The sequence below is a fragment of the Hippoglossus hippoglossus genome, chromosome 4, assembly GCF_009819705.1.
Source record: "Hippoglossus hippoglossus isolate fHipHip1 chromosome 4, fHipHip1.pri, whole genome shotgun sequence".
NCBI lineage: Eukaryota > Metazoa > Chordata > Actinopteri > Pleuronectiformes > Pleuronectidae > Hippoglossus > Hippoglossus hippoglossus.
In genome coordinates this window covers 14,316,963-14,344,352 of record NC_047154.1, presented here as the reverse complement: position 1 = coordinate 14,344,352, position 27,390 = coordinate 14,316,963, and the positions used below count along the sequence as shown (strand labels likewise).

The 27,390-nt window shown below is 42.2% G+C and overlaps 2 protein-coding genes across 2 annotated transcripts; one reads left to right on the top strand and one right to left on the bottom strand.

The window, feature by feature from the left end:
* Nucleotides 1-856: 856 nt before the first annotated feature.
* Nucleotides 857-9,154, bottom strand: cope (COPI coat complex subunit epsilon). The gene is made up of 10 exons (XM_034582057.1): nucleotides 8,994-9,154; nucleotides 8,766-8,828; nucleotides 8,551-8,651; nucleotides 7,320-7,472; nucleotides 6,828-6,881; nucleotides 6,300-6,381; nucleotides 5,962-6,117; nucleotides 3,109-3,177; nucleotides 1,632-1,706; nucleotides 857-1,147 (listed from the first exon to the last, which is right to left on the bottom strand). The coding sequence occupies exons 1-10, from the start codon at nucleotides 9,093-9,095 to the stop codon at nucleotides 1,094-1,096; spliced, it is 909 nt and encodes a 302-aa protein (XP_034437948.1). The 5' UTR covers nucleotides 9,096-9,154; the 3' UTR covers nucleotides 857-1,093.
* A 1,423-nt stretch (nucleotides 9,155-10,577) lies between these two features.
* On the top strand, nucleotides 10,578-27,333 carry tnfaip8l1 (tumor necrosis factor, alpha-induced protein 8-like 1). Its single transcript, XM_034582878.1, has 4 exons — nucleotides 10,578-10,611; nucleotides 11,305-11,321; nucleotides 22,984-23,263; nucleotides 24,890-27,333. Exons 3-4 carry the CDS (start codon nucleotides 22,992-22,994, stop codon nucleotides 25,176-25,178), a joined length of 561 nt encoding a protein of 186 aa, XP_034438769.1. The 5' UTR covers nucleotides 10,578-10,611; nucleotides 11,305-11,321; nucleotides 22,984-22,991; the 3' UTR covers nucleotides 25,179-27,333.
* The last annotated feature ends 57 nt before the right edge of the window (nucleotides 27,334-27,390 follow it).

Here is a 27,390-nt window from a genome sequence, read left to right as displayed (position 1 = left end):
ACCACAGAAGCAGAAAAGACAGCTAGGAAACTACTGTGACAGGACAATGCCCTACCCAGCAGAACCAACCTCAGTCCAGACCACCCTGCTGCACCCTGCTGGACCTGTGCCTGACCACTGCCTTTTTCCAAGGTCCTAAAACTAGATTTGGACAGAATGTACAAGATGGCGGCTAGAGGACATATTATTATTATTAATATCATAATTCAAGTGGTGGAAATTTCCTACAAATTGATAAATCTAATTACATAGACCCATATTAATAACATGAAGTTTTTGGGGCTGTAGGAAGTTCCACAGTTTCCACAATTTACTACAGGGTTTCTGTTTTAAACACCTGAGACATGGAAAAAATAAGCAATTTGATAAAATAAAATGTATAAATAATTAATTTATGTAACCCAAATTATTTAGAGTGAACCTAAAGTTTTTTGGGGCCCTGTGGATCTGGATGCCTTGAGCAGTTCCCCACTGTTCCTAAATGAAAATCCAGCCCTGACTTAAAGCTTCAGTGTGTAGAATTTAGTGACATCTAGTGGTGAAGTTGCATGTTGCTGCTGAATACCCCTCCCCTTCCAAACATGAAAGTGAACCTGTGGCAGCATTCATTTGTCATAAAAACTCAAAAGGTGTTTAGTTTGTCCAGTTTGGACGACTGTAAATATGAATTATCTAAATATAGAGGGCTAATGAAGATGATTAGACACTAGTGAATACATCACTAGGATTATTTTATATTCAGTTTCTGCCAATAGATCATTTTCACTGAAATCTTACACACTGGACCTTTAAATTCTTAGAGTCTGCAGATAAAGCCCCTTTTTGTTTGTTCATAAACCAAACTTCAAACACATCACACGTATTAAACATTTATTAATATTTCAAAGGAATGTTTACATTACACAGATGTGTCGATTTCAATAAGAGAAATGCAAATTTAGAAAGAATGCAAACAGAGGGAGACATGTGTCATTTATAGCCCAGGGAAATTTACATTGTATTTTGTGTATGTGTGTGAGAGGGACAGAGTGTGTGATCCTCATGGTGTTAAACTTAAGTCCATTGTTGAGGCATCTCAGCAGATGCAGATGTCTTACGCTGTAACAGTGGGGGTGTACTGCAACACTAGTCTGTCGTACTCGTTCTCCTGCAGAAAAACAAAGAGCAGAAAAAACCGTTGGACACCAGGGAAACATCTGACCGTAGCAACAGCTGTGCATCGCATGCTTTGTTTGGTGATGGTATAACCCACTTTCAGCATGTTTATGTACATCTGCTTGTGTGTGACTATGTGTGGTAAAGGCTAAAGATTCAGAGTTTAATGCTCTCATTGGCTTTGCTCCAAGGTTACCTGCTGCCCGACCATCAAAACAACCAAGCCAGGTAATAAAATCATCACAGTAAAGGTTATGAACCAACAATTGTCAGTGGTGTTTGATGTTTCCTGATTTTCTCCTCATGTAATTTGTGTTATGTTTAAAAAGAACCAATCTACTAGTTCAAAAGCAATCAGTATAGTACTGCTGCACAGCAGTTATGAATGGATGTTTAAATGACAGCGATTAAGGAAGTCTTTCACAATTTCAGCCGAACAAAGAGATGAATTACACATTCTGATGCAAGCAAGTTACCTTGGCTAAATAGTCCTTGAAGAATGGATGAGCTCTGTGTGCATCTTTCAGCTGAGAGAGGTACCGATTGGTTACCTGAGGACAGCAGTAAGCGGATCATTAAAATATAAACTCACAACAGTGTATAACAATTAAAAAGCCTCATAAACACAGTTTTAAAAGACTCTTCAAACAAGTTTTCAGCGAAATGAAAACAGTAGAACAAAGTAAAGGTTATGAAGGCTGGCCAAATGAAAACAACTGTTTTTCAGGAGCTGAAAACACACATTTCTGTATAAATTATAATAATTTAATAATCTGTGCGCTTGTGCTTAGTTTTAAATTAGCAACGCTGGCTTGGAAAAAGGATATGACCGTCCAATCTGAGTAAAAATGTAGGCTTTATTTGTGATTCCAAAACAACAGCTGTCTACACTGAGCCTCAGGTGAACTCTAACAGCTGACATTACATCAGACAGTAGAACTAACAAATCCACTGACATCAATGGACTAAATACCTGGTTCTCAGACCACTCAGACCTGAAGAAACCTCTTGAAGGAGAGGTCAATAATGGAAATACAACAAAGTTGCCCTCAATTCAACTTTTCTTGGTTCACTATGTGACCTGGTTCAAACTCTTGCTAAGGCCATGATGTACTTCAAATATTGATGACCTGCATCTTCGGGTAAAAGATGTCACATGATAGCACCAGCCGGCCTCGTCCACATGCCTGAGCTGAATGTGGTCACACATTGCTCCAGCTGTTATCTGGCTGACAGCTGTGTGCCATCTTTGATGCAAAAGTAAACCTGTGTTGTTTCAACCAACTAATATCTGTACAACCAACTAGCGAAGACAGCAACATTTAATCGTTTAGTAAACATTTCCTATTATTCATCCGTGTTTGAAAGTGTCCAACTTACTTCGTTTGTTTCTGAGATTTAAGAAGATTTGTGCAATTATGAAGGCGAAAAAGAAGCAAATGACCAAGAAAATGAACAGAACTTGAACTTCTACATTGTTTATCTTAGATTTAAAACTCTTCTCAATGGTTACTCCCTTCTACACCTGAGGATGAGGCTTGTTAGTATCCCAGTTAACCTTGAGGGAGGTGTGCAAATCAGCAGTTATCACTGTGTTCCTTAGCGCTTTGAGTCAGTGATCAGAATTATATTGCATTACTATCAAGTCCATCAAATGATTATTGAGTCTTTATCTCATGAACTCTGAGCTCCAGGGTGTAAAACTCACACCCAGCACTAAACTAGGAAATATGCCTAGAAGACACTTTCTATGATAGAAAATAAACCCAGTCAAGAAATTCCTTGCTTGAATGCATTTGCCTGTTTTAATCAAAGCGAAAACACAAAACTGCTGAGGTGAATTTTGCACTCATATGCTCTATTGAACGAGGGTGAGCTTGTCTATAGGAAAGTGGAAATCTGAAGGCTGTTAAGACGGTGAGGTTGTTAACAGATTGGAGTCCAAAGTCTCACCTCAGGAGCTTTGCCCAGGTGCTGTGTCAGCACTATGAGGTTGATCAACGTCTCAGGGTGGCTGCTGTCCTAAAAGTAGGAAACAGAAAGACATGTCAGTGAGAGAGTAAAGGTTCGTTTGTACTTCTGATGATAGAACTGATGATGTCGGTACGATGAGCCGCCTCCTCTACACCGCAGTCTGACGTGCACCTCCGAGAAATGTAACTCCTAGTCTCAACGCAAGTACAGAAAATTCACCTTCCCTCTGCTTCAGTAAATCAGTGGTCGTATACACCATCACCTCTGCCATTTTCTCTGCTTTCTGTGTTGATACACCGAGTTTAAGTTGCCATTGTTGGAAGTTCACAAACAAAATCAAAACAGTGGCATTGAAACACCACTTGCAACTAACAGACACAAGTACAAATGCTCACAGCAGCGAAGGGTTGATGCAGAAGAAAAGTCAGCTTAATAGACAATTTGGAGCAAGATAATAAAATGGAATAGTACATTCATACAATACTGAGTAAGCTTAATGTCCTCTGTTATCTGTGCGGCAAACAGTGTGGTGCAGGAAGCCTTTGTGCAGTGATCCAGTTCAACATTACACAAGTGGAAGAGTTGCTCCAAAAGTGTAGATTTCTGCATCTATGTGTCAAATGTCTGATATTGGTTCCATTCATTAACATGAAATCACTTGTCTGGTTTAGCTCTGTAGAATGTGAGCCCCTACATCATTTATATACATTTACATTACTTTCATTATGTTCTGCATGCTTAGTTAGCAAGAGATCAAATCAAGCAATAACCATAACTTTGTAAAAGTCTGACCAGTTAATACTGAAGTATCACACAAAGCATCACCAAGTTGTCAAAGTTACCTGGATAACAAACATGGTGTATTTCATAAAAGGATCTGAGACGCTTCCCTGAAGATCACTTAAACAGCTGATTTAGTTTTAAAGGGGACATTGTATGCCCATTTTACCACAAGTTGATAAGGTTCCTTGGGGTCTTAATGAAATGTCTGTAACATACTTTGGTCAAAATACCACAAGGATCATATAAAACAGCACCCTTTTTACCCTGTATAAAACAGCCCTCCACAGAGTGACCTGTTTTGAGTGCCTGTTCCTTTAAATGCTAATGAGCCAGCTCCCCCCTCCCTCCTCTCCCCCCATGATTTTAAACGATATAAATTACATATTTTATATGATATAAATTATCAAATATGCATCCCATACTTTGTATTCCCCTTCTGTTGTCCTGGAGTTTTAATTTTCCCAATCACATAATTAAATGTCCCCCTCTGCCCATCCACTACAAGCACACAAGCAGACAGACAGAGAGAGAAAGAGGGGTGGGGGGGGGGGGGGGCTATGAAGACATCATTTACCCCCGAACCCCGACATTCAACAGGTACAACAACAAGCGGAGAAAGCAGAATCGCGGGCTGACCTTATATATACAGTCTATGGGGCTGACCAGCGCGGAGAAATGCTCGTCCCGTGTGAACAGCCAGGCGGCTGCGTGCTGGAGAACGGCGCTGCGCTGCCTCGCAGCGGCGCTTCCGCGTAACTACTGTAACCCGGCGTACAGTAGAGCTGAACACAGCTGGCAGTGTGGAAGACCGCTGCGAGGCAGCGCAGCGCCGTTCTCAAGCGCGCAGCCGCCTGGCTGTTCACACGGGACGAGCATTTCTCCGCGCTGGTCAGCCCCATAGACTGTATATATAAGGTCAGCCCGCGATTCTGCTTTCTCCGCTTGTTGTTGTACCCGTTGAATGTCGGGGTTCGGGGGTTACAGTAGCGCTGAACACTGCGGAAGTCTTCCACACTGCTGGCTGTGTGGCGCTGACACAAATTCCAGCTCACGCACGGGAGAGCGAGCGGTCGCTCCCGAGCAGCTGCTGCAGCCTCCCAGTCCCAACGATCCAGACAAATGCCACATGTGAGTGAATCGTGGGCTGACCAGCGGAGAAATGCTCGTCCCGTGTGAACAGCCCGGCTGCGTGCTTGGGAACGGCGCTGCGCTGCCTCGCAGTCTCGCTGGGGGGGGGGGCCAAGACCATGTAGGGAGACTTCCAGTTCCTTGTTACGACACAATACACAGGAAGCGCAATCGAGTCGCTCAAGCATGACGTTTCTGACTTAGAGGAACTATAACAAAACGCGCGAGTGTTTTTTCCCCAGAGTTTTTGGGTTGGTAGACATGCCAGATACCCACATTAACCTGTAGAAGCACTAACAAAGTGGAATTTGCATGCTATGTCCCCTTTAAGCCATTTCACAGTCACCTTACTCACTGTCTGGCTAACTCAGGCCTCATATTACCGGTAAACATGTTGCAGAAAGCTGCGACTTTTACAACCACAGAGTGCATACCCACACATACATACTGGTCAAACCTCATCCAGTTATAGATAGAGCACAATAACAGTAGACCACAAAAGAGTGTGTGTGGAGCCATCTGCTGTTACAATGCAAGCAGTTGATAATTTTTTTTGTTGTGCCAAATTTAACATTATGTGGTTGAGGGAAGCATTCAACAAATGGGAACGATTTGGCCTTATTTCTGATTTCTTAATGCCATTAGAAATACAAGCCTGGGGCGCCCAGTATAATTCACTAAAAAGTATCATAATGATCATCATTTTCAAGTTGTAACATCAAACTGAGTGGATGTTCAGATTAGCTCGACACATAAAAAAGTTGCAATTGAAGTTTATTATCATATCAAAAACTGTCTGGATAAACAACTGTCCATGTATTTACATCCCAGTGTGTTCAGTGTATTTGATAACAAACCCTAACCCTGAGAGGAAGAGATAAAACAAGAAAGACAATAACAAAGATTTATCTTTCATCCAACCTTGTCGAGGGCCTCCTGTAGCACTCCCTCGGCCTCCTCCCACTTATTCTGGGCCATGTAAGAGGCTGCCTGCCCGTTGAGAAGCAGCAGTGTGGATGAGTACTTGTCTGACATCTCCTGGAATATGTAGTAGGCATCCTGCAGCTTCTCTCCACCCTTGAACAACAAGCAGTGTAAGTCAGTGACCACACAATAGTAAGCAATATATAATGTAAACAGGAGCTTGATTAACTTGTGTAGACAGAGTTGATATTCAAGCCACTCTATTGTGTACAGGAATTGACAAAGGATTAATCATACAGCTTTTAATTATGAATCAACCGATATTGTCCACTCACCACAGCAATATTAACCCAGGCTGTGGCCAGCTGGGTCAGAGTAGCATCTTCATCCAGCTCCTGCATCTTCTTCAGCTCTTTTCTGTCAATGGGGAAGAGAAGAGAGAAAAATATCTTCATTATTAGAAGAACACAGCTCCAATTCAAACATTAAGTATTTGCTTTTGTGTATATAGGTTCAAACCTAATCACACATACTGTACGTTCATACTGGAGGTTTCACAATAAAAAATATGTCCACCTTCGAAGGACACCATTAGAGATGCCGCGAGAACTAATACTTTGCTCACAAGTCGATTCCAAAATGTAATAAGAAAATGCTGTTTGCACACCGACCATAAGGAGGTCCCACTATGCACATCAGCCTATGTTGTATTTTATTTATTGCTGTAGTATCAAATTTGGAATCAAGACGAGTGTAATTTCAGAGGTATTTGTTCCTGACTACCAAATTTATGGTGTTGTGACATTTCTAGAAATCCCTGACCCAACAATTCAATATAAATCTTGCACTGCTCGCTTCCATACCTTGCCAGATCAACACGATCCAGACTCAGCAACACCTGAATGCTCATGGCCATGCTGAAAAATAAAAAACAAATAGGTCCATTTGCTCAGTTTTCAGAATTAAGAAACCTCACATAACCCACAGAGTAATAAATAGCAGATGTAGTCGCTGAAACTAGAATTAACAAAATGATATGTATTTTACTACAAAAATTTGTCCTGAAACACAAAGATGGTACATTTTCTGTGGGACGAAAAAGTTTCCTTAAAGTGCTTTTGAGAAAGGTAAACTCTTTATTTAGAATGCATTTATCTCACTGACAATGATGATGTAGTTTTATGTAATGTATATGAAACCAGGTTGGTTAATGACAAATAAAATGCACATATGAAATTGGCTTCATTATTTTTGATAGATGAATAGAAGAACAATTTCTATTTTCTTTGCAGATACATTTATTTGAGATCAGTTTTGTTTCGTGACCTTGTTAAGTAATATTGATCACTTCTTACCACTCCAGGCTTTCTCCTTGGTGGAGAGTCCGCAGAGCAGCGTCTGTGTTCGTCTCATGGTGGTAGATGGATGCAGCCATGAGAAGGAAGGTGGTGTTGGCGGCATCCACACTCTTTGCCATCTTCTTGTCTAAATCAGCCACAATAGCATCCCTGGAAAAAATATTGCAGCAAAAGGATTTAGATTATCAGGATCTAAAACACAAGAGAATACTTTAATCAAACTAAGATAGAAGACACGGAAATCAGCTAGAAAGGCTGTTCAGTAATCTCTACATAAAGTTGGGTGATATATTGAGCATTTAAAAGATACAGAATACATTTGCTGACCCCTCTCAAGCATAATGTAGTAACCCTAACGCACCTTTGATTACTTTCTTTCACAGAATAGAATCTTTGACATGGGAGATGTTTGAAGATCTACTTTTAAAAATTGAGGAAGGCAGTTACCCAAGTTGGCAGCATAGTTTAAGTAGTATATTCATCCCAAACAGCACTTTTCACATGAAACTCCACAAGTCAAAGTCTCACATGGACATCGTGTGGAACTATTCTATCAAATGGTGCCATATGTAATACACCAAGAACAACAAAAGCTGGAACGACACAGGTATTGCTCTATCACATGGTCAGAGACATGGTGCTCATCCATAATGTATGGAGAATTAGGTTCCACTTGATGCTTGAGTCAGACACATTCAATATGTTTGTCTAAGTCGTCTCTGCTCTGAAGAAACAATAAAACTCTGACACTGACTGATCGATTCCTGCGCTAAAGCTATGAATGGACGTGTTGAGCCTGACCATCTGTACAGCATACTGACAAAGTGTATGTTACGTTTTACCCACGTTGTTCAGCTCAATATTTATTTTAGAATATAGGACAAGACGGTCTTCTGCACAATTTAAGTTACCAACTACCAGTAGATGTTAGCAGGTGTTAGCCTTCACGAGCGGATGTTAGGGACAGTTGTGCACCTTAGCGTCATCAGGTGTTTTGGCCTTGAGTGTACACTGAGGCTAAAAGGTAAATCTGACTGGATACTGGCTTGTATGGCAGCACTATGAAAGCAATGAGGCCCGCTCAGCAGGTCGGACATCATTGATGCTTGAATCAGACCCATTAGCTAAAACTGTGAATGGATGTGTTGAGTTTGACCGTCTGTACAGCATGCTGACAAGGTGTGTGTTCAGCTCTATGTTGATCTAAACGTCAAATGGAGGCTCTTACCTTTTGCCTTCACTTGACAGGTACTCGGCGAACATCTTGACAGCTTGCAGCTCAGGTGATGAGTTGGCCTTGATGTCCTCCAGGACAACGGCGTACTTCCTCTGCAATGACACACATAGATCAGGGTGAGGCCGTTGAGAATATATGATGGTGATAAATACACAACAACTCACAGCTGATGACGTGAAACTCAGCTGAATGGATTTAACGCTCACCTGGGCGATGTATGCTCGGTACAAAAACATGTCCCGTTCAGTCTCCTTCTCTGGCGACGACGGCTGCGAAGAAAAAGAATACAAACAGCAGCTAAATACACCTTATTCGCCTGCGAGAGAAAACATTAGCTAGAATGGTTAGCATTGTAGCTCGTGGACGCAGTGTCCGCTGCTGTGAGCCAGACAAGCACAAAATGGACAAACCAGCTGTTGGTACACGTCACCTACCTTCACCTTCTGAGCCTCGTTGATACACTGCTGATAACTGCCGATGTAATAAGCGTTTTTTACATCGAACAGCTCATCGACATCATTCTGCTGCGCCGCCATGTTGACAACACACCACTTCCTGACACGTAGTAAAAACACGTCACCTTCCTGCCCGGTACCGAGGATTGTGGGAGATGGAGTTCAACAATGTGCAACTTATTTTTCGGGGGGGTAAATGTTTCCCTTGTAAGCAGAATGTTTATGTCCTCCACAAGTTCCTGTGTGTATGTTGTTGATTAATGTTTCAATAAAACATATTTTATAGCATTATGATGTATAGTTGATTGTTGGGAAATAATTATGTCATTTCAAATATATGAGAGTAATAAAAATGACAATTTAACGACATAGATACAAGTTGTAATTTGTGATGTATACATGTATTTGTTTTAATATCAATATCATGCTTAGGATAGCTTGTTAGCTAAAATGAAAAATGCATGAATGTATATTTTCTTCCTGTCTTTACACTGTGTACTAGTTAAATTACATTCATATTTTTCTATGTTTCTATATATTCTTTTATATTCCTTACACTTAAGTATTGCATGTTACCCATTACATCTTTTTTACTTTTGCTGCCGTAATACTACAAATCCCCCATTGTGGCACAAATACATTTTTAAATGTGTATATGAATAAAAATAGCAGGATCAAATTTTTTCTCCATGGGTTTTTGATAAATCATCCTGTTTTATTTTTATGTAAAATGTTGCACATTGAATAACTCCATTAGTGAGACTTACTAAATTACACACAAACATTATTCCACTAGAGGTCGCACCAGATCCACTTTACCCCTACAGGTGCGTTAGGGGCAGTAACACGTTATTGTCACAGTGATTCATTTCTTATTATGGTGATAGACTTTCATAAACACAATACTTAGACCTACAGTACAAGATATATACATGTTGATGTGCTTAGTGCGTGGCTCATTATCACTGTTACTGGCCCGAGGTGTCAGGGTTCAAACTGAATAATATCACTACTGTACATTAACATCAGGTTCAAAACAACAATCATTTTGCAAGAAGGCTGTTTTGACCGCGGGAATTCCGGTGTCCTCATTAAACAGAGGAGGAAAAACTTCCTCTCTCCCGAAAACATCCGCTGACAAAGTCTCTCTCGTTTCTGAGACACACACGCACACACACACACACACACTTCTATATTAGTGAGGACACCCATTGACACATTACATTCCCTAGCCCTTACGAAGAAAGAAGTACAAGTACACACACACACACACCCTTTCTCACACAAACACACACACTCTCTTTTATACACACTCTCTCTCTCACACACACATACTGACACCAACCCTCTCTCTCTCTCTCACACACATACCCAAACACACCCTCTCTCTCTCTCACACACACACACCCTCTCTCTCTCTCTCACACACACACACCCACTCTCTCTCTCTCTCTCTCTCTCACACACATACCCAAACACACCCTCTCTCTCACACACATACCCACACCAACCCTCTCTCTCTCTCTCACACCCACACACACACACACACACCCACCCCTCTCTCGCTCTCTCACACACACACACACACACACACCAGGTGCTCTGAAGGCTAATGAAGTGTTGGTAGATCACCACATGCACATTATGAAAACATCTCATTTTGTAAGTGTCCTGTAAATGGTCATGTGAGTCAGAAGAGAAAAAACATGTGTAATTCAACAGGTCCCTCTATCATCCCGTCCCGGACAGAAACACCGCTGCACACAGTTCCTGCTCATTGTTCCCACAGCACCGTTTCCTCCGGGACACTTCCTGCCCTGGGGACCACGGAGTGGACCAGGATAATTACTGGAAACACTAAATGGGGGGGGGGGCTGGGAATGTGCTGGCTGTAAAACGCTCCTTTCTTCTCTGCCTGGCTTGATTGGGCCGGTGCCCCGCCCACCCGCTGCTCCCCCATTGGTCCGGGCCTCCATCAATCCGGTGATCCGCCGGTCCCCCTCAAGTTTGAAACTTTTTTTTTTTTTTCTACAAGTGGGGAGGACTCGAGTTACAACAAACTCTTGTAAGCGATCTGACCAGCGGGGCCGAGAGAGGAGAACACTGAATAATTCACACATCTGTGCCTGGGTCACGGCTGCGGAGCAGAAGGGGGACATTTTCTTCTTCTTAAAAAGCGACACCGCGAAGCAGAAAACATGCTGTGAAGCGACGTGTCCCTGCGCTGCCAGGATGAGGACTTGAGAGGTTTCCTCCGCATTAACTTGACATCTGTCTCCACACACCCCGCCGAGCCCAGACACCGAGGTGAGTCCGACATGTCGCCGGCGGTTTGTAACGCTCCGGCGGGTTTTAATGAAGCATCTGATCCACTGACAACAACCCACCACAGCTACTTCTCCTTGTCCCAGGCCCGAAGTCCCCTCACTGCCGAGTCTGTTTGACCCCTAAAACTTCACCCACACCCCTTTTATCCACGGTCGACCCACACATGAGAAGCTGGTGGGACTCGTATTTGTTTGTTGGGTCGGGTTCTCTCTCGGTACAGGCTGTGTTTTCCAGAGGAAGTGAGAGGAAGTAACGGTAAAGTCTGTTTCTTATCAGTTGGGACGAGATTCTGAGGATGAAGCAACAAACAAGGTTCCAGTGTGTTTGGTGAGAGGCCATCACAGGCTGCCGTGACTGGTTATTCACCATGAAAACAGGTTTAGGAGGTTTTGGCTCAGTGTGACAGACACTTTCACAAGAACAATATTAACTGGCTGACTGATTAGTTTGGAGTTTGGACCCAATGTGGATTTTTTTTTAGGTCGATACCGATATTGGGGAGTTCAAAAAGTTCCGATATCAATATATAGAAATTGGCATTGATTCCCAAGATGTCGTCTTTAAGCTTTGATTACGTAAAATGTAATCGAGGCTTGATATTTTACTGTTTAGCCATATATATGTTAATTTAAATAACTATATATGAAAATGCTAATATTAACAACGTGAATTAAGAATATAAAAAAAAAAGACGTAAAAGTTAAACATAAATGCACATCTTGTCTGCATTGTTTGTACTGTAATATAAAAGTTTTCATATGAGCACGTAATTAACGCAGATATTGACCTCTCTGTGAAAGGGTGATATCGGCAGATTTTTATAGTCCGTCTACTAAATCGGTCAGGCTTTGATTCAGTCACCTCAGGTACAAAGGTTATTCATATCACACAGGTTTTATTGGTTTTTGATAAGCATTGGACGTCTGGTCGGTCGGCACACCCACATGCGCCAATATAATCCGAATTCTACTGCTTTGGTCTGCGTTTGGTGAATGTCACAACTGCAATGAGACATTTGAACTCGCTGTTTGTCATTTCACATTCAAAGTTTTACGAAAATGTGTCCATCTTCCAGAATTTGGAAGCCACCCAGATATTATGTGGTTAATAAAGACAAATTATGAAGAATCCTATGTGCTACGTGTTGCATTGTATTGTACAAACTCTCCTCTGTTCACTATCTAACAAGAAACTGACGACTGATTAAATGGATTTGTCCCATCATGTTTAAACACTTAGTAATCCACTGCAAACCAAGACGGCAAAGGGGGAAGACGTATGTTTTGCAAACACTGATATGTTTTGTACACGTTGCTGTGTTTACGTTGTAAAGCTCCGCTCCAGAACAAGGCTGGAGTGTGGATGAATGGCGTCACTGTGCAGCCGGGGCTCTGGCAGGTCGTAGCACACATTATTATGCGCAGCCTCGACAGACATGCGGTCTGAATTATGGCCTTGGATTAAGAGTTGGTGTTTGCTGCTCTCCCGCGCATTAGCTGTGTCTGTGCTGAGATAATTTTGTGTTTTTGTTCATCCCACTCTGTTTTAGTTGCCATGGCTGCCTTTGTGTCTTTGTTGCAGTTGTTAGCATCAGATGAGAACTGTGAGCTGAGGCAAGGCCAAAATGAATATCGTGGAATAACTGAAGAACTTTTTTGTTGGAAATTGTTATAAGAAAATTTCCCTCCCAATTCTTATCCTGACATTCTTTTCGGCTTTTTGGCCTGTGACTTTTTTTTTTTAAATGAAGGAATGTCTTTATCGTAAATTGAATATCTCAGAAAATAAACAATCTGGAGGTGCTGCCTTGAGCTTGTGATGAGCATATTTCACTGCTTTCTGACATTTTGTTGTATAAAAGATGAAGCGGTTCATTAACATGATAATCAATGATAGAAATATTAATTATCATATCCAGCCCGAACTGATCAAATTCATGTGCATTGCTGTGGGCAGCATGGAAATGAAAGCGCACTACAGTGCAATGAGGTACAATTAAAGTCCATTTGTTTTAGATTTCATCCATGACTGGTTTTAATGATTATTTGCATTTCATCATTAATCATAGCTTTGTGCTTCACAATGCCTTCGTCATTGTGTCAGCACAATATGGTTCTGAAGACAATAAACACAAATATGCAATAGCTGCCCAGCAGGATTAGACAGAGCCTGATGAGCCTCATTTATGTGCTTTTCACTGTAACTGTATCGGTGCAGATCCCCCTCCCCTGAGCTTCTCTTAGAAAAGGACAATACATTCACGTTGCCAGACATTCCCCATGCCGTGCTATTAAGGGTAGAGCTTTAAATTGCAGCAGCAGTGCTCCAGACACTGCTCCTGCTGCGGAGAATCCATGGTAACTCATTGACACGGCGAGAGAGGTGTTTGACCTGCTTCGACTAGGCTGCAAAGTTCAGCCACACACGCAGGTGGCCTCCAGTTTCCCTGGAAACCCAAAACACTCGGAGCATGTGGCCCTGTCTCAAAGAGCGGAGCCGCGTGACCTGCAAATATCACAGCATTGTTTGAAACGGAGAGAGCGAGGGGATGGTGTTATCTGCCAATAAACCGGACTCTATCGAGATCCCACTCGAGTCATATATTAGTCACAGTCATGTCCTCTCAGATCGGTCCCCCTCTGTTTTTCGCTGAGCTCCATCCCTGCTGTTCCTGCAGCCAGGCACACTGGTATTTGCCATTCCATTAACATTCTGAGTTAACAAATTATGCTCTTTGGGCTTGAAGTGAAGAAAATTTGTCATAATGTGCCCTGCTCTTATGGTGGCCTTAATTAAAATGTCATAGGCCCAGACATCAGTCATGGCTCAAGCACCAGTTAGCAGCTTGATTATGTCTTTCATTATTTTCAGTGCTGTTAAGATGCTAATTATATTGTAAATAAAGTGGTCAAAGTGAAGTCATGGCCTGGCCTTTTTTGTTATTTGTTCTTTATCAGTCTTTCTCTATTCACAGTTGTGTTATTTGAAGTCCGCTCAGTTGTAATGATGAAACAACTATCCACTTGTGAATTTCACTGCTAGAGCAAATGTTGTCAGTGTGTGTTGTGTTGGCCCTCAGGCAGCACAGCAGTGACTCTATTCCCAGCCTGATTACACATGCGTAACTCTGACTGATGTTCCTGAATGAACATTATCAGCTCAGCCACTGTATTGTACTGTATTTGCTGATATTCCATCTTTTATCCCTGGCCCACATTCCCCCGGCTCAACCTGTTGCACTGTAGCACACTCCTCCTAGCCTGCGGTCTATTTTAGTCCAAATCGGCAGGCTGAATAATTTATCCACGATCCTTTATATGCTGATGTGTTAATTATTAATTGTTCACTGGGCTCTGGCAGCTCTAAGAAAACTGTTAAAAAAGGGTAGGATGGGGCATGGTGTCTGAGAGAGAGGCACAGATTGCCTCCTCTCAGCGGACCCGCACACATCCTCACAGATGATGATGACTGTGTGGGAAGATGAGAACACGACAGCACATAAGCATCGTTTAAAAAATCGAGCGCATACGTGCATGTATGTAGTATATGTGCCCATATGTGTTATGCATCTGTTCTGGATGAAACGTACAGCACTCATGTCGGAGCTACTGCACTAGATGAGTGCGGCCATTACACAAACTTCTACGCCTGCCATATATTGTCCAATTGTGAGCGCACACACAACGTTCCCGGCTCTGGCTCCGTTATTAGCAGTCAGCACCTCCTCTGTTATGCAACATCTCAAGAGAAGAGTGAGACGAACGCTACAAAACTTGATGAAAGATGAAATTGGAGCATTCAGTTGTCCTGAAATCCTGCTGTTGATTCCCTAACAGTGGAGTGGTTCCAGTTGTACAGCTCGTTTGAGTGGTTGCATGTCCTCTCTGAACACAAAGCACGGATGTACCTTTTATATAACAGCCAGGACCGTCTATTGTTTCTCAAATCAGAGACGGATTATATCATGCAGCTGGGTAGCGTCTGTGGAGGAAGAACTTGTCTCATTCAAGATTTCCTGATAAGAATTCTATAATGACATCCGTAATAAAAAAAACATAGCCTTTCCTTTTCATTATTTTCAATCTATCCACTCTTGTCATTTTGTTTTTCTGGCAGCTGTTCAGTTTTGTTTGGCTTTTACTTTGATTGGCGTCAGGAAAGGGAAGACAGTTTTACCGTAGACTCTGTTTTCACACGTTGGCCGTGTTTTATTAGCATTTTACTTGTGAGAATTCTGCCAATAGGTGGCAAAGAAGTTGCTTTTGTTTTTAACTCTTGATCCTGGTTTTTGCATCATCATTTATTTGTACCACATCAGCGGTTAAGGTTAGGATAAGGGTTGTGGTTAGGTTAGGTCTTCAGGAAATGAGGGTTAGGGTTGGTAAGCCTATGTCAATTCCACAAAAGTTACAATGTGTTTAGTGGTTTTAATCAGGTGAAGGACTTGGCTACATGTTTGGATGAATGATGCTGCACAAATAAAGTTGTCTTGACTTAAGTCCATAACCGTCACATCACTGTAGCCGTGTCCCAATTAAGGAGCTGCCTCCTTCAGGGGACATGGTCTGCGCAGCCCCATGGTCTTTTGACATGTCTTTCGTTAGCTGTTCGGTTGAGTTGAGGCGTTATCTCTTTTTCATCGGAGAGCAATGAATCCTGGGATAGGTTGACTCCAGAAGGATCCACTCATTGGAGCATTTGTTCCTCCTGGGTTGGATGGACACATTTGGAGGAGCCCTCGGAATGGGGCAGTCTAGTCGCACCGCTGTTACTCATTTGGTCTTCAAACGCAGCCTGAATTGAGACACAGCTTGTGTGACACTTGTTCATTTTTAGCATCATGTTAGAGTGGTGTCGATTTGATTCTGTATGTGATGGTCCGATTGTTTTGTCTTAATTTTGCTCAATACAAATTCAGTTCAATACAACAACTCCACTTCTACTGAACTTCAAATTTAGCAGGAAATTTACTTAGAAACGATGGTCCACCAACAAAAACTTTGGCAACTGCAGTATTTTGAAAATGAATTCACAATATTTCAAGCAAAAATATAAAATCTTCTAGTTCCAGTTTTTCAAATGTCAGGTTTTGCTTCTGTCATGTGTTGACCTGATAATAAACTGAATATCTTTTTTGTTTGTATCTGTGGCGTCAAAATAATTTTTGACGACTATTTCACTATTAAATTATTCTATTTATGGCATTTTGCATGTGTTGGACAGTAGAAGGAAACAGCAGGAGAGAGGCCATGGGGAGGGATAGAGAGGGGAGAGACAGATGGTAAAGGTCATCGGCTGGACTCCAATTGGGGGCGTCTCAGGTATATGTCTTGGACATCTGGGTCGCCAAGGTGGATGCTTTTGAAGATGTGAAAGAAAGAAAGAAAGAAAGAAAGAAAGAAAGAAAGAAAATATATAAATAAGGCATCTAAATATCGACACGTCATTGTGAGTACACAGCAGAACACAGAGCTGTTGACAGTAATTGGCTCTGTCCCTGTAGCAGTGAAGCTTTTCTCTGCCGTCTCTTTCAGGGTCACAGTGTCCTGGTCCATGTGGCCAGTGATCCCCGAAGAGCAGAAAAGTCGTGACACTTTCTGCTGCCATCAACCAATCACTTATAGGATGAAGTGTCATGGAAAGTTCTGCACTCTCTGCCAAAGCTTTTTAGCAATTTGTGGTGTCCGGGCACTGTAGAAACACACTTGTTATTAGTTTTCTCTTTGTGCTGCTTGTTATCAGTAGGCACTGAGCTGTGTATATTGGCACCAGGTATTAGAGTGGGGATATTTCGGGCATGGTGGCCTCTTCCTCCTCATGAGGTGTGATGGCATCATTCGGAGTGGGGTGATCCAAAGTTTGGCCTTTTCCCACATGTCACACCTCAGCTTTAGTTTGACTGACAAATTAGTAGACTGGATGTAGACACCCCAACTGGATCTTGCTCAATGCCACGTTCACATCATGTTGGATTTCTCCTGAATATAAGCAGCCGAAAGTCCCAAACATGTTGATATGAAATGGAATGTGTGGAATGTCAGTGTTGACGACAGCTTCCCCTCTTGGCTTTATGAAATGCAGCAAGTTTACCACTTCTGAATGTCACTGAAACAAATCCTATTACTGAAAGAGTTGATAGGTCAATCAAAATCAATTAATGTTACATTTTAATTTTGAACCTTTGTGTTCTGGACTGGTATTTGGACAAACCAAGCATTTATTTCAAAGTCTTGAGCTCCAACATATTATGACACTATTTTCACTACATCTTTCGGCATTTAGATTTTCTTTGACTTGAAAATAAAGTCAAGACCCTCGTTTATAGTGTTGGTATGAACATGAGCAGTCCAGCTAAACATTGTTTTATCCCTGTCAGATTGTTTTGTTTAAAAGCAATATTTCAACATTTTGGGAAACATGCTGATTCACTTTCTTGCTTCAGATGAGAAACTACACAGACGCCACTATCATATTTGTCAAGCAAATATAAGGTTACAGTCAGCAGCTGGCTGGCTGCACTTTGGTGCCATCACTGCTCCCAGCAGAGAAATAGTCTGTCGTAAACCACATCAGTTTGTGTGCAGGGTCAAACAAATGAGGCATAATGTTTAAATTATTCAGCTACAGAGGTGCTGCTAGTTGAATTACTGTTACCTCCAGAGCAGAGGAGTTGTTTCCAGTTTTTGTGCTAAGCTAAGCAAATAAGTGAGTTTCCCCAAATTAGATTCCTGAACAGATTTTGAGCAACACAAATTTCCCAAGAAATAAATCTAATGTTAAAGACACATCTCATCCGTTGAACCTATAAACAATCCACAGGTTGAAAACCACTCAGTTAAAGTAATGATTAAACCATAAAAGAAACAATTAACAGTTTAATCATTAATGGAAATAGCCCTATTTGCAGGCTTGATGTACATTAATTGGTAATATGTATTTTTAAAAAGTGATTGTTCAATGATGGGGGCTCATAAGTAAATGTATTTTAAATAGGGTCATTAGTGGCAAATTAGTTGTACAATGTGTTTCGGTTTTCAGATGTATTGCAGACCTTATCCACTGCATCAGTCTCAAAGGTTTTAGAATATAATGGCATCTAGTAGTAATCCCTCTCTTTCCCCAAATGCACATCAGCTTTACCTGCCTTTAAGTCCAAAGAGGCAGAACAAATGAAACCTGGATAGGGAAGGACCTACCAGCTTCACCTGACCCTGCTTCAATAATCCTCGTAAACATTTGGGTTACTTCCTTATCACCTCAGCGTCTTTATACGATTCCCCCCCCCCCCCCCCCCGAGTGTCACAGGCCCTCTGCACCTGCAAGAGGTCGAGAGAATTACCAAGCCTCCCTCACTGTCACGAGGCATCCACACAACACTGCGTAGGGTCTGGTTTCATTTTCCACTGAGTCAAGTCTGCGCAGCTTTTGCACACTTGTCTTTGTGAGTGAATCTATGCTGGCTTGTTTTGAGCGAATTGATGAGATTGTAGCTTGTCTGCTGTAATTATGTGGAGGAGCTGTTGGCTGCCGCAGCCTGTCTTTGTTTTCCATTTCATTTTCAGCTGCTCGTAAAAGCGGGGGCCTATCAGTAATGTGTAGGCATACATGTGTGCGGGTGTGCAGATGCTGTGCGTGCTGTGGTGGCTGCGGCTTGTGTGGTTTTGCAGCGACACAGCAGAGTGAGCCGCTGTCATGTCTTGTTCTGCCTTGAATCCGTTAAAGGTTTCCCTCTATAAATACTATGGAGATGCTGTGTCAGGGTTGGCCAGACGGTCCCTGGGCACCGGACTGCACAGGCTTTTTAGATTTGGCACTAAGCACTCAAATGCTGCAAAGTCACCAAAAAAAAAGAAAAAATGATTCCATGATCAAAAAACCTTTCATCACTCGGAGCACTTGTCCCTTAAGGACCCTTTTTTTTTCGGGAAGCCTTTATATTTCTTGCCATGGGGAGTTTGAGGGGGGGGGAGCGAAGGCCATAGTAAGGATTCCCCTCTCTCCTGAAGATAAGAGCCAGGGGTCTTTAATATCACTCTGCAGCTCAAAGTGAAATATCAGACAGACAAGTGTAACCACGTTTAACGTGTTTGTTTTCATGGATATGAAAGACAATCACTCCTCCCTTTTTATTCATCCGCAGCTGACAGCTATGATGGCTCCGGTCCCCAGCGAGAGTGGAATTTAATGAGCACTATGAAATCGCCCTCCAATCTGAGAAAGAAGTTGCTTTTCTTAATGTGCCCATTATCCATTTTGCACTTTTTAAAAAAACCCCGTACATCCATCAGCAGAGGTGTGGGGAGGGAGGGAGGTATATGCAGACGTTCTCGAAGTGTTGCTGTGAGCGATTCTCCTCTGGAGGACCATTGTGATTAGAGGGTGACAGCAGGACTAAGTGATTGTTTTCAGTCGCCCCTCACATAGAGATATATCTCAAGCTCTGTTTGTGGTGTTCTTTTCTGTCCGATCATTAGTGTCTTTCTCCTTGTAATGCATTTCACACACGTTGCATCAGGGGATCAAGATTTTCTGTAAGTGCAAATGGCAAGTTTACGATCATGGGCACAGGCCCACAGAAACGCTCCAGCTTCTGCAACGAGACAGAGAGAGAGAGAGAGACAGACAGAGAGAGAGAGAGAGAGAGAGGGAGAGAGGGAGTAAACCTAGATTCAGCATTAAACAGTGTATAAATGACCTCTCATTCAGCCACCTACATCCTCCTGGTATCTCAGGATTGATGTTTCACACACACACACACACACACACACACACACACACACACACACACACACACACACACACACACACACACACACCCTCTCCTCTTTTTTTTCTCCTCTCTATCTCTGTGCCTTTGCTCTCCCTCTCCCCATGTGCCTCCTCCTTGGGAAGCGTCCTGCTGACACTCTCTCTAAGGAGTCTTATTGATATTCTTGGAGAGGCATTGCAGTGAGAGAGCGAGGGGGAGAGGGGAATGAAAGTCACAGACGTTTGCTGCCTTCTAGTACCAACAACTGTAAAAATCACAAGTCACCCAGCAGGAATATGTCACCACTCATTTTGTCTGCCTCACTAATAGCATTTCGCCTGCTTCAGATTTGTTTATTGTTCCCCAGCCCGTGGATAGGCAATTTGCCAATCACATAGATTCTCAGTTTAGCTTCAGGGTGGCTTCCATGTGGATTAAGATTAATTCCCCATTGTGATATGAATGGAACAATTTGCTTGAATATAATTGCATTGTTTTCACCGTGGCAGCCACCCATTAGGCTACATTTAGTGTTATAGTGAGAGGGAGGAAATAGGGTCGGACCGTTGAGTCTTGTTTTTTATCTTCGTCATTTCCTGAGGTGAAGAAGTGTTTTACACGTTTGCCCATGCATTTCCTTGATTACTTGCAATCATCACAGTAAGGCTAGGTTATCATATTTCATATTGGTCCCTATGGATTTAGATAATGGACTAAGATTGGGCTTACAAATTAATTCTCAAATATAGGATCTTCTCTAAAAACAAGCAGTTATATGGAAACCTTCACTAAAATGGGAAAATTATCATTTAAAATAGACATTGGCAAGAAGAACAAAGGAAAAAAGCAAGTGACACATTTTGGGAGGGAACATCCGATAAATCATGACACATTATGTATTTGAATCTGAAGGAGTGTTAAGTTCCTCTTTGGACTCTGACTTGGACCAGTCCTGCTTCCTGTTTTCTGTACATTAGCCTTGTTGTTGTCATGTGAAACTGTGTCAGTGTGTTTATAACTGTGGGCTGATCTTTTCGTATCATTTTACGCGACTAGTTGGAAAGAAATCAAATCTAAACCCTGAGCTGAAGAGACTGTATGTGTATACTTGTAATTGTCAACAATTCTGCAATTTCTCTAGGCTTAAATAGAGTTTGACCAATTTATCGGTTCGCTGATATGCGCCAACATGAAAACTTTGATAATGCTAATAACTGCAGGAATAGTAGCTAATGTTTACCATGTTCATTGTGTTAGTTTTGCATTCAAACACTTAAATTAGCCCTAAACACAAAGAACACAGCTTTGCAGGAATTCGGCCATATACTGCTAAGTATTGGACAAATTAGTTTTAGATAAAAAAACATTCATCCTCTGGGGGATCAGGAAATTTCTACAGTATTTCAACCCCCGTGGTGGCGCTAGAGGAAACGTTAGGGGATCATATAACCGTACCTACTTTTGTGCCTGTCCAACAAGTAAAAATTGATATGTATGACACAGGTGAAAACTTTGATGTGATTGTGGCACTCGAACAAAAGTCAGAGGATCACCACAGTCATTGTAATTCATCCTGTCGAGACCTTGAATATCTGCAGCCGAATATTATTGTTTTCCGTTGCCCGCCGACTCTCCTCTACTCCCGGGTTATCTGCGGAGATATGTGAAGGTGAAAGAGGGAGCGCACGGGAAAGTAGATTTGTTTTATTTTTCAATAACGCAGTACAAACCCGTAGAAGTGACCTGCAGAGTGCATTGAGATGCAGCTGATGAAATGATGTGGTGTGCTGCAGACCCCCCCCCCCCCCCCCCCCCCCCCCCCCTAGCCTATTTATGAGCCTCCATCATGGGCGCAGCTTTTCAGTGAGTCACACTCCGCTTTGTAACACAATCATCAACACACAAACATCAACACACAGTCGAAAGCGGCATCATACATAAATCAAGCGAGGACGCGTGCCATGAATGAGTTGACACCGTCTGTCTGCTGCTGACTTTCACACACGCACATGCACAGACACGCACACATGCACACATGCACACAAACACAACTTGCTCACTGACTGCATCCTGATTATTGGAGTCCAGACTCCAGATCACATTGTCTGCTTTTGTGCGTGTGCTCGGTCTGTAACTTGACTTCACTCCTACACACATTATGACACATTCTTCACCAACTACCTCGTACACGCTCGAAGCCAGAGGGTTGCTGGGACTAATTTGACAGCTGCCACGGCTCATTATCTGATAAAGGGGACAGCTCTTGGCCCTGCAGTTTAAACAGTATTAGTGTAGATGCTATTTGCAATAACCTTACACATTGCCTGCTGTCAGGGTAATATGTTTGACCCTCTTTTGCTTTCACGATGAGAAGGTTTAAGCAGACTTCTAAGGGAGGCTAACTTCCTTTCATTTCTAGTTTTATGTCAAATATAGGACACCGGCGAACAAACACATTTTCACACATCCTTTCACGAGGTTTCTGCAGAAAGAAACTAGAACGGCACTCTGCAGAGCGCATTCCTCTGCCATGGCCCAGCAGTCCCCTTATATTCAATCAGCTGCAACAAATTGCATACACTTACAGATATCAGTCTCCTCAATAAAGATTTTTTTCATCCAAGATCGATGCATCATTCCCTGGAAATCTGGAAAAAAAAAAAACCACACACACCTTTGTCTGGATCCACGCCAAAATGTTTGGGTTCTCTCTTTGTTTATGCTCCACCCTTCCACCAAGTTCTGTTGAAATCTTTTGAGTAGTTTTTGCATAATCATACGGACAAACAAACAAATGTCTTATCAGAGGTAAAGCTGTCAATTGTCATAGATCACAATCATTGACTGCTTTCTCTTTTTTCCCCTCCCTATCTCTGTCTCATCTTGACCCAGACCTGACAATGGACTCCTTCAGCACCAAGAGCTTGGCCCTGCAGGCGCAGAAGAAGCTGATGAGCAAGATGGCCACCAAGACCATGGCCAGCCTCTTCATTGACGACACCAGCAGCGAAGTGCTGGACGAGCTGTACCGCGTCACCAAGGAGTACACCCGAAACCGCAAGGAGTCCCAGAAGATCATCAAGAACCTGATCAAGATGGTGGTGAAGCTGGGGGTTCTCTATAGAAACAACCAATTCAACGGCGAGGAGCTGATCCTAGTGGACAACTTCAGGTAGGCAGGATTCTGATACAACAACAACCTTGTAAAACCTGAGGATTTTCTATTGCTCCACAAAATTTGAAGCAGATTAAAACCATTTGAGAGCTTAAACCTTTGGCTTGTATTGTAAAGCCATTGTATTTACCCTGGAAGCGGTCAGTCTTTACCCTTGGCCTGCAGTGATTCTGGCTCTTGCTCATGGAAATCCTCCTCTTCAAACATCTCTCTCACTCACTGAGCCTGCTGGCAGCTCAGCGGGCATGTCAGAGTGTGTGTCTGAATCTTTTGAGTTGTCGTCATTGTTGTTTTCATACAAATAACTGCTGTACTCAGCTTCAGTGGTGTTTCCCTCGCTCATGTCATAAACCTTTGTTTGATCTGTGGGCTGAGACGACTGAAAAAATTAGCAAAATGCATTTCCCATAATGCATTTTAACCGACATGAGTTTCAGTGAATTACAATCTATTTAATCAGTCATTTGTCTTAAAAATAACCCCATCATATAAAACTCGTACGCATGTTTCATCAGGTTATAATGGGAGAAGCACACGGACGTTGGTCTGATCTTAATGTTCGAGCTCTGTCAAAATTTCCAAACTCAACCTATCAACACCTGTGAAGCTCAGTTACATGACAATAAGACAGGAAGTCTTAGTGCCCAGCTGTTGTTTGTCAGGAAATGGTTAAAGTACATAACTTCCTTTTTAAAACAATTCGTTTTTTATCAACATCAATTGCAGAGCTTGTATTGTTTTCACCATCTGTGCTTGTGTGTTTGTCATCATGGCAAAGGAACCCTTGCCCCCCCCCCCCCCCCCCCCCCCCCACACTTTACGCCACTGGCCCACATTGGTTTTAAGTCATGGATCAATGTATCTCGGTTTGGATCATTCTCATCCTCTCCTTTCACCTTTGATACATTAGAGTGGCTGATCCAATGTGTTTTTTTTGCACTATTCCGGTTTGCACAACTCTCATTCTATTTAATCCTGTGAAAACTAACAATTCCATTTGTCTAGCTTTGTTTTGTGTTTTGCTAATTGACGAATGTTCGTGCGCGAATATGTTAAAGTAAAATGTTGAACATGGCATACATCCCCTACTAAATATTAGCATGTTAGTGTGTCTGTAAGTTTGCTGGCATGAACACGAGCCTCTAACTTAAAGTCTTGTTACCTTTCCTTTAGTGTACAAATTAAACTAAAAAGACTTTATTTCCTTTTAATCAATCTAAACTAATTTCTTTAAAGAAATTTTAACTTTAAAGTGGTTCCAATGAAAAGTTACTACAAGATGATTAAATGTAAAATTGTGTGTCAGAAGGTCGCGATCATTGTTGCCTGCTGATGGAAGCAAATTAAGTAGGTTGACTTTTACATCAGTTTAAATATCATCCACTGAAACAATAAAACTCAGCTTGGTGGTTGTATTAGCATGGAGATGTATGGCTGTGAAGAACAATACTATAAGTGATATATGGGGGGTAGTAAAACTTTTGCAAAGAAAATCACAAGACAGCACTTTCTATTTTTACTTGCGTCTGCTGCTCCAGTCAGAATTAGAAACTGACAGCCTCTCCTCTCCTCTCCTCTCTCTCTCTCTCTCTCTCTCTCTCTCTCTCTCTTCTCGTCTCACAGGAAGAAAGTCCACACTCTGGCCATGACGGCGGTCAGCTTCCACCAGATAGAGTTCACCTTTGACCGCCGCGTCATGAGCGCCATCTTGAATGAGTGTCGCGAGCTTCTGCACCAGGCCATCAAACGCCACCTGACAGCCAAGAGCCACTCGAGAGTCAACCACGTCTTCAATCACTTTGCCGACTGCGACTTCCTGGCCGCTCTCTACGGGCCCTCGGAGGTTTACCGCGCCCACCTGCAGAGGATCTGCAACGGCGTCAACAAGATGCTCGACGACGGGAACCTCTGACCCCCCCCCCCCCCCCCGTTTGCCTCGTCTTCAGGCACCTTAACCTCCAGTCGCCCTTCATGTATCATCTTGTAGGGGTTTTTTTTCTAAGGTGACAATCGTGAACATTTTTCTTCTTCCATTTGTTGAGTTTGTGTTTGCGTGTCTTTCACATATTACTGTAACACTGACATTTTCTCTGCTAGTTAGACCAAAGTCTGTTTTTCTTTTTTTTTTTATCTCGTCTGACTTTCTGTTATTTTACAGTAAACAAAACCCAGCATTTTTCTCTTTGTTTTAAATGAATGTAAAACTTCATGCTCTTCAGTATATTCAGGGGTAGGAGCCTTGACAACTGTGCCTTGAACATTTTTTTTCCTTCATTCCAAGGGCACTGCGTTGGCGCTCTGACATAATCAAAAAGACACGAATTCAGGCACAGGCCTCCAGTTATATCTCTGTTTGGTGCCTTTTTAATGGACGACAATGTTTCCGGGTGTAACAGAGGAGGAAAGAATGAGTTTCCATCTTTTCTAAATACCCAAGGAAATAACGTATTTCTTTTTTTGTTTTGTTTTTGTGTTTTTCGAAAAAAAGTAGTATTGCACTCAATCCTGAAGAAGCGCTGTACTGTACTGTACTTTTCCTGCAACAGTGAGACCATGTGAAGCATGGCGGTCGAGTAATCCTGCTTAGGCTGCATTTTGAAGCTCTCACCATCATGCACTGTACTCCACTCTGTAAGAGAGGCTCGGCTTGTGTTTAGAAGGCACCCATAAACCCAGTTTTCCCTTTAACGGTCTGGTTTATAGCCGCCACAACAAAGATGAAGGATTTGGGTCATAAGGGGACCACAAACGCGAAGGAATTTGATTGTTCTGTGTATTGCTGATTGTCCCAGCGCTGACTCGAGCGTCTCATTGACTGTGCACTCATCATCACTTCCTGAGCGCCAGATGCAAAGATTGCTCTGGCATTATTTTATCATATGGGGGGAAAAATCTGTCAAATAATGGACGTTGTTGCACCGGGGTCAGCTGCGTTGTGTTGCCTCGGCTTTATCCTAAAAACTCTGGTGTGAAATCGGACAGATATGAACTAGAAAGACTCCCCATGCAGCTCGGTGTCTGTGGACAGGGCCGGACCTAGTTATTAGAGCAGAGACAAACACAGTACATGATTGTACTCTCCCTCTGCAATTATAGCTCCCGGCTCTGGGGTTGTATAATGGCCTGCAGCCTGCCTACGTCGACTAGTCACTCCATTTCCTCACATGGCAGCGTTCATGTTTTGTTATGGATGTAACCATCTCTTGTTGCATGATGCAAATCCTTTTAATGGACTAAAAGCTGTTGTTTCTTCCTTATGACGGAACATTTCACACAACCTTACATAATAGCCATCTTTCTGTCTCTGTTTTTTGATTTTTTTTTGTGTGTTTGTATCACTGAGCCTGACTTGGAGCCTGTTTTGTGCTGCGGCCTCATTTTGTATTCTGTGTGTGTGTGTGTGTGTGTGTGTTTGTGTGCATACCTGTGAGAGAATTGGAAATTGAGCTGTGTAATAAGCGCTGTGCTTCTCCAGATAGGTTTGCTGAAACTTGTACTTCATCCACAGCGGCTCTGCCAAAGATAAGGTGACTGATGCAACTCAAAATGCAGCCTTCATTTTTATTTCCCCCTCAGAGGAACACTTCAGACAACAGTATGCACTTGATACCTAAAACCCTGCTAATGGTGATTAATGAAGACAAAGGTGATTTCTGTTCTGTTTTTTTTTAAATTCTTACACGACTTCCCTGAGTTTCTTCTTGTTTGTTAAATCGGACTGAGGCTTTGACATAAATCCTTTTCTTTAAGTCCCTGAGAACCGGTGACTTTAATTGTCTTTTGGATGCCATTTTCTCCAATCCCTCCACATCTCAGGGTTAAGTTTAAATCTCCCTAGTTTCAAAATCCACCATGATTGAAAGATTAGGAACCTCTGCCGAAGCCTCAACTCTTTTTTTTTTTTTTTACTAAAGTCCTCAAATGAAGCATATGTTTCATGTTGCGTTTTGACTATTGAGGATTGTGAAATGTTTGTATTTTCGCTCATGTACATATCATTGTTTTTGTGTCTCTGTATTGTATCCAGACACGACAAATATAATACAATCTACTTTTTTAAAACAATACATTTCTTGTCTTTTTTTTTTTTTGTGTGTCTTCCCATTGGTACGTCGGATGTTGGA

What these genes read in the sequence shown, in the direction of transcription:
- cope (XM_034582057.1), bottom strand. Translation starts at nt 9,095, where the DNA reads ATGGCGGCGCAGCAGAATGATGTCGATGAGCTGTTCGATGTAAAAAAC. An exon ending in CAAGGAGAAAGCCTGGAGTG is followed by an intron (nt 6,882 to 7,319) that starts GTAAGAAGTGAT and finishes TTTATTTTTCAG; the next exon opens with CATGGCCATGAGCATTCAGG. An exon ending in GATCGTGTTGATCTGGCAAG is followed by an intron (nt 6,382 to 6,827) that starts GTATGGAAGCGA and finishes CCCCATTGACAG; the next exon opens with AAAAGAGCTGAAGAAGATGC.
- tnfaip8l1 (XM_034582878.1), top strand. Translation starts at nt 22,992, where the DNA reads ATGGACTCCTTCAGCACCAAGAGCTTGGCCCTGCAGGCGCAGAAGAAG. An exon ending in ATCCTAGTGGACAACTTCAG is followed by an intron (nt 23,264 to 24,889) that starts GTAGGCAGGATT and finishes CTCGTCTCACAG; the next exon opens with GAAGAAAGTCCACACTCTGG.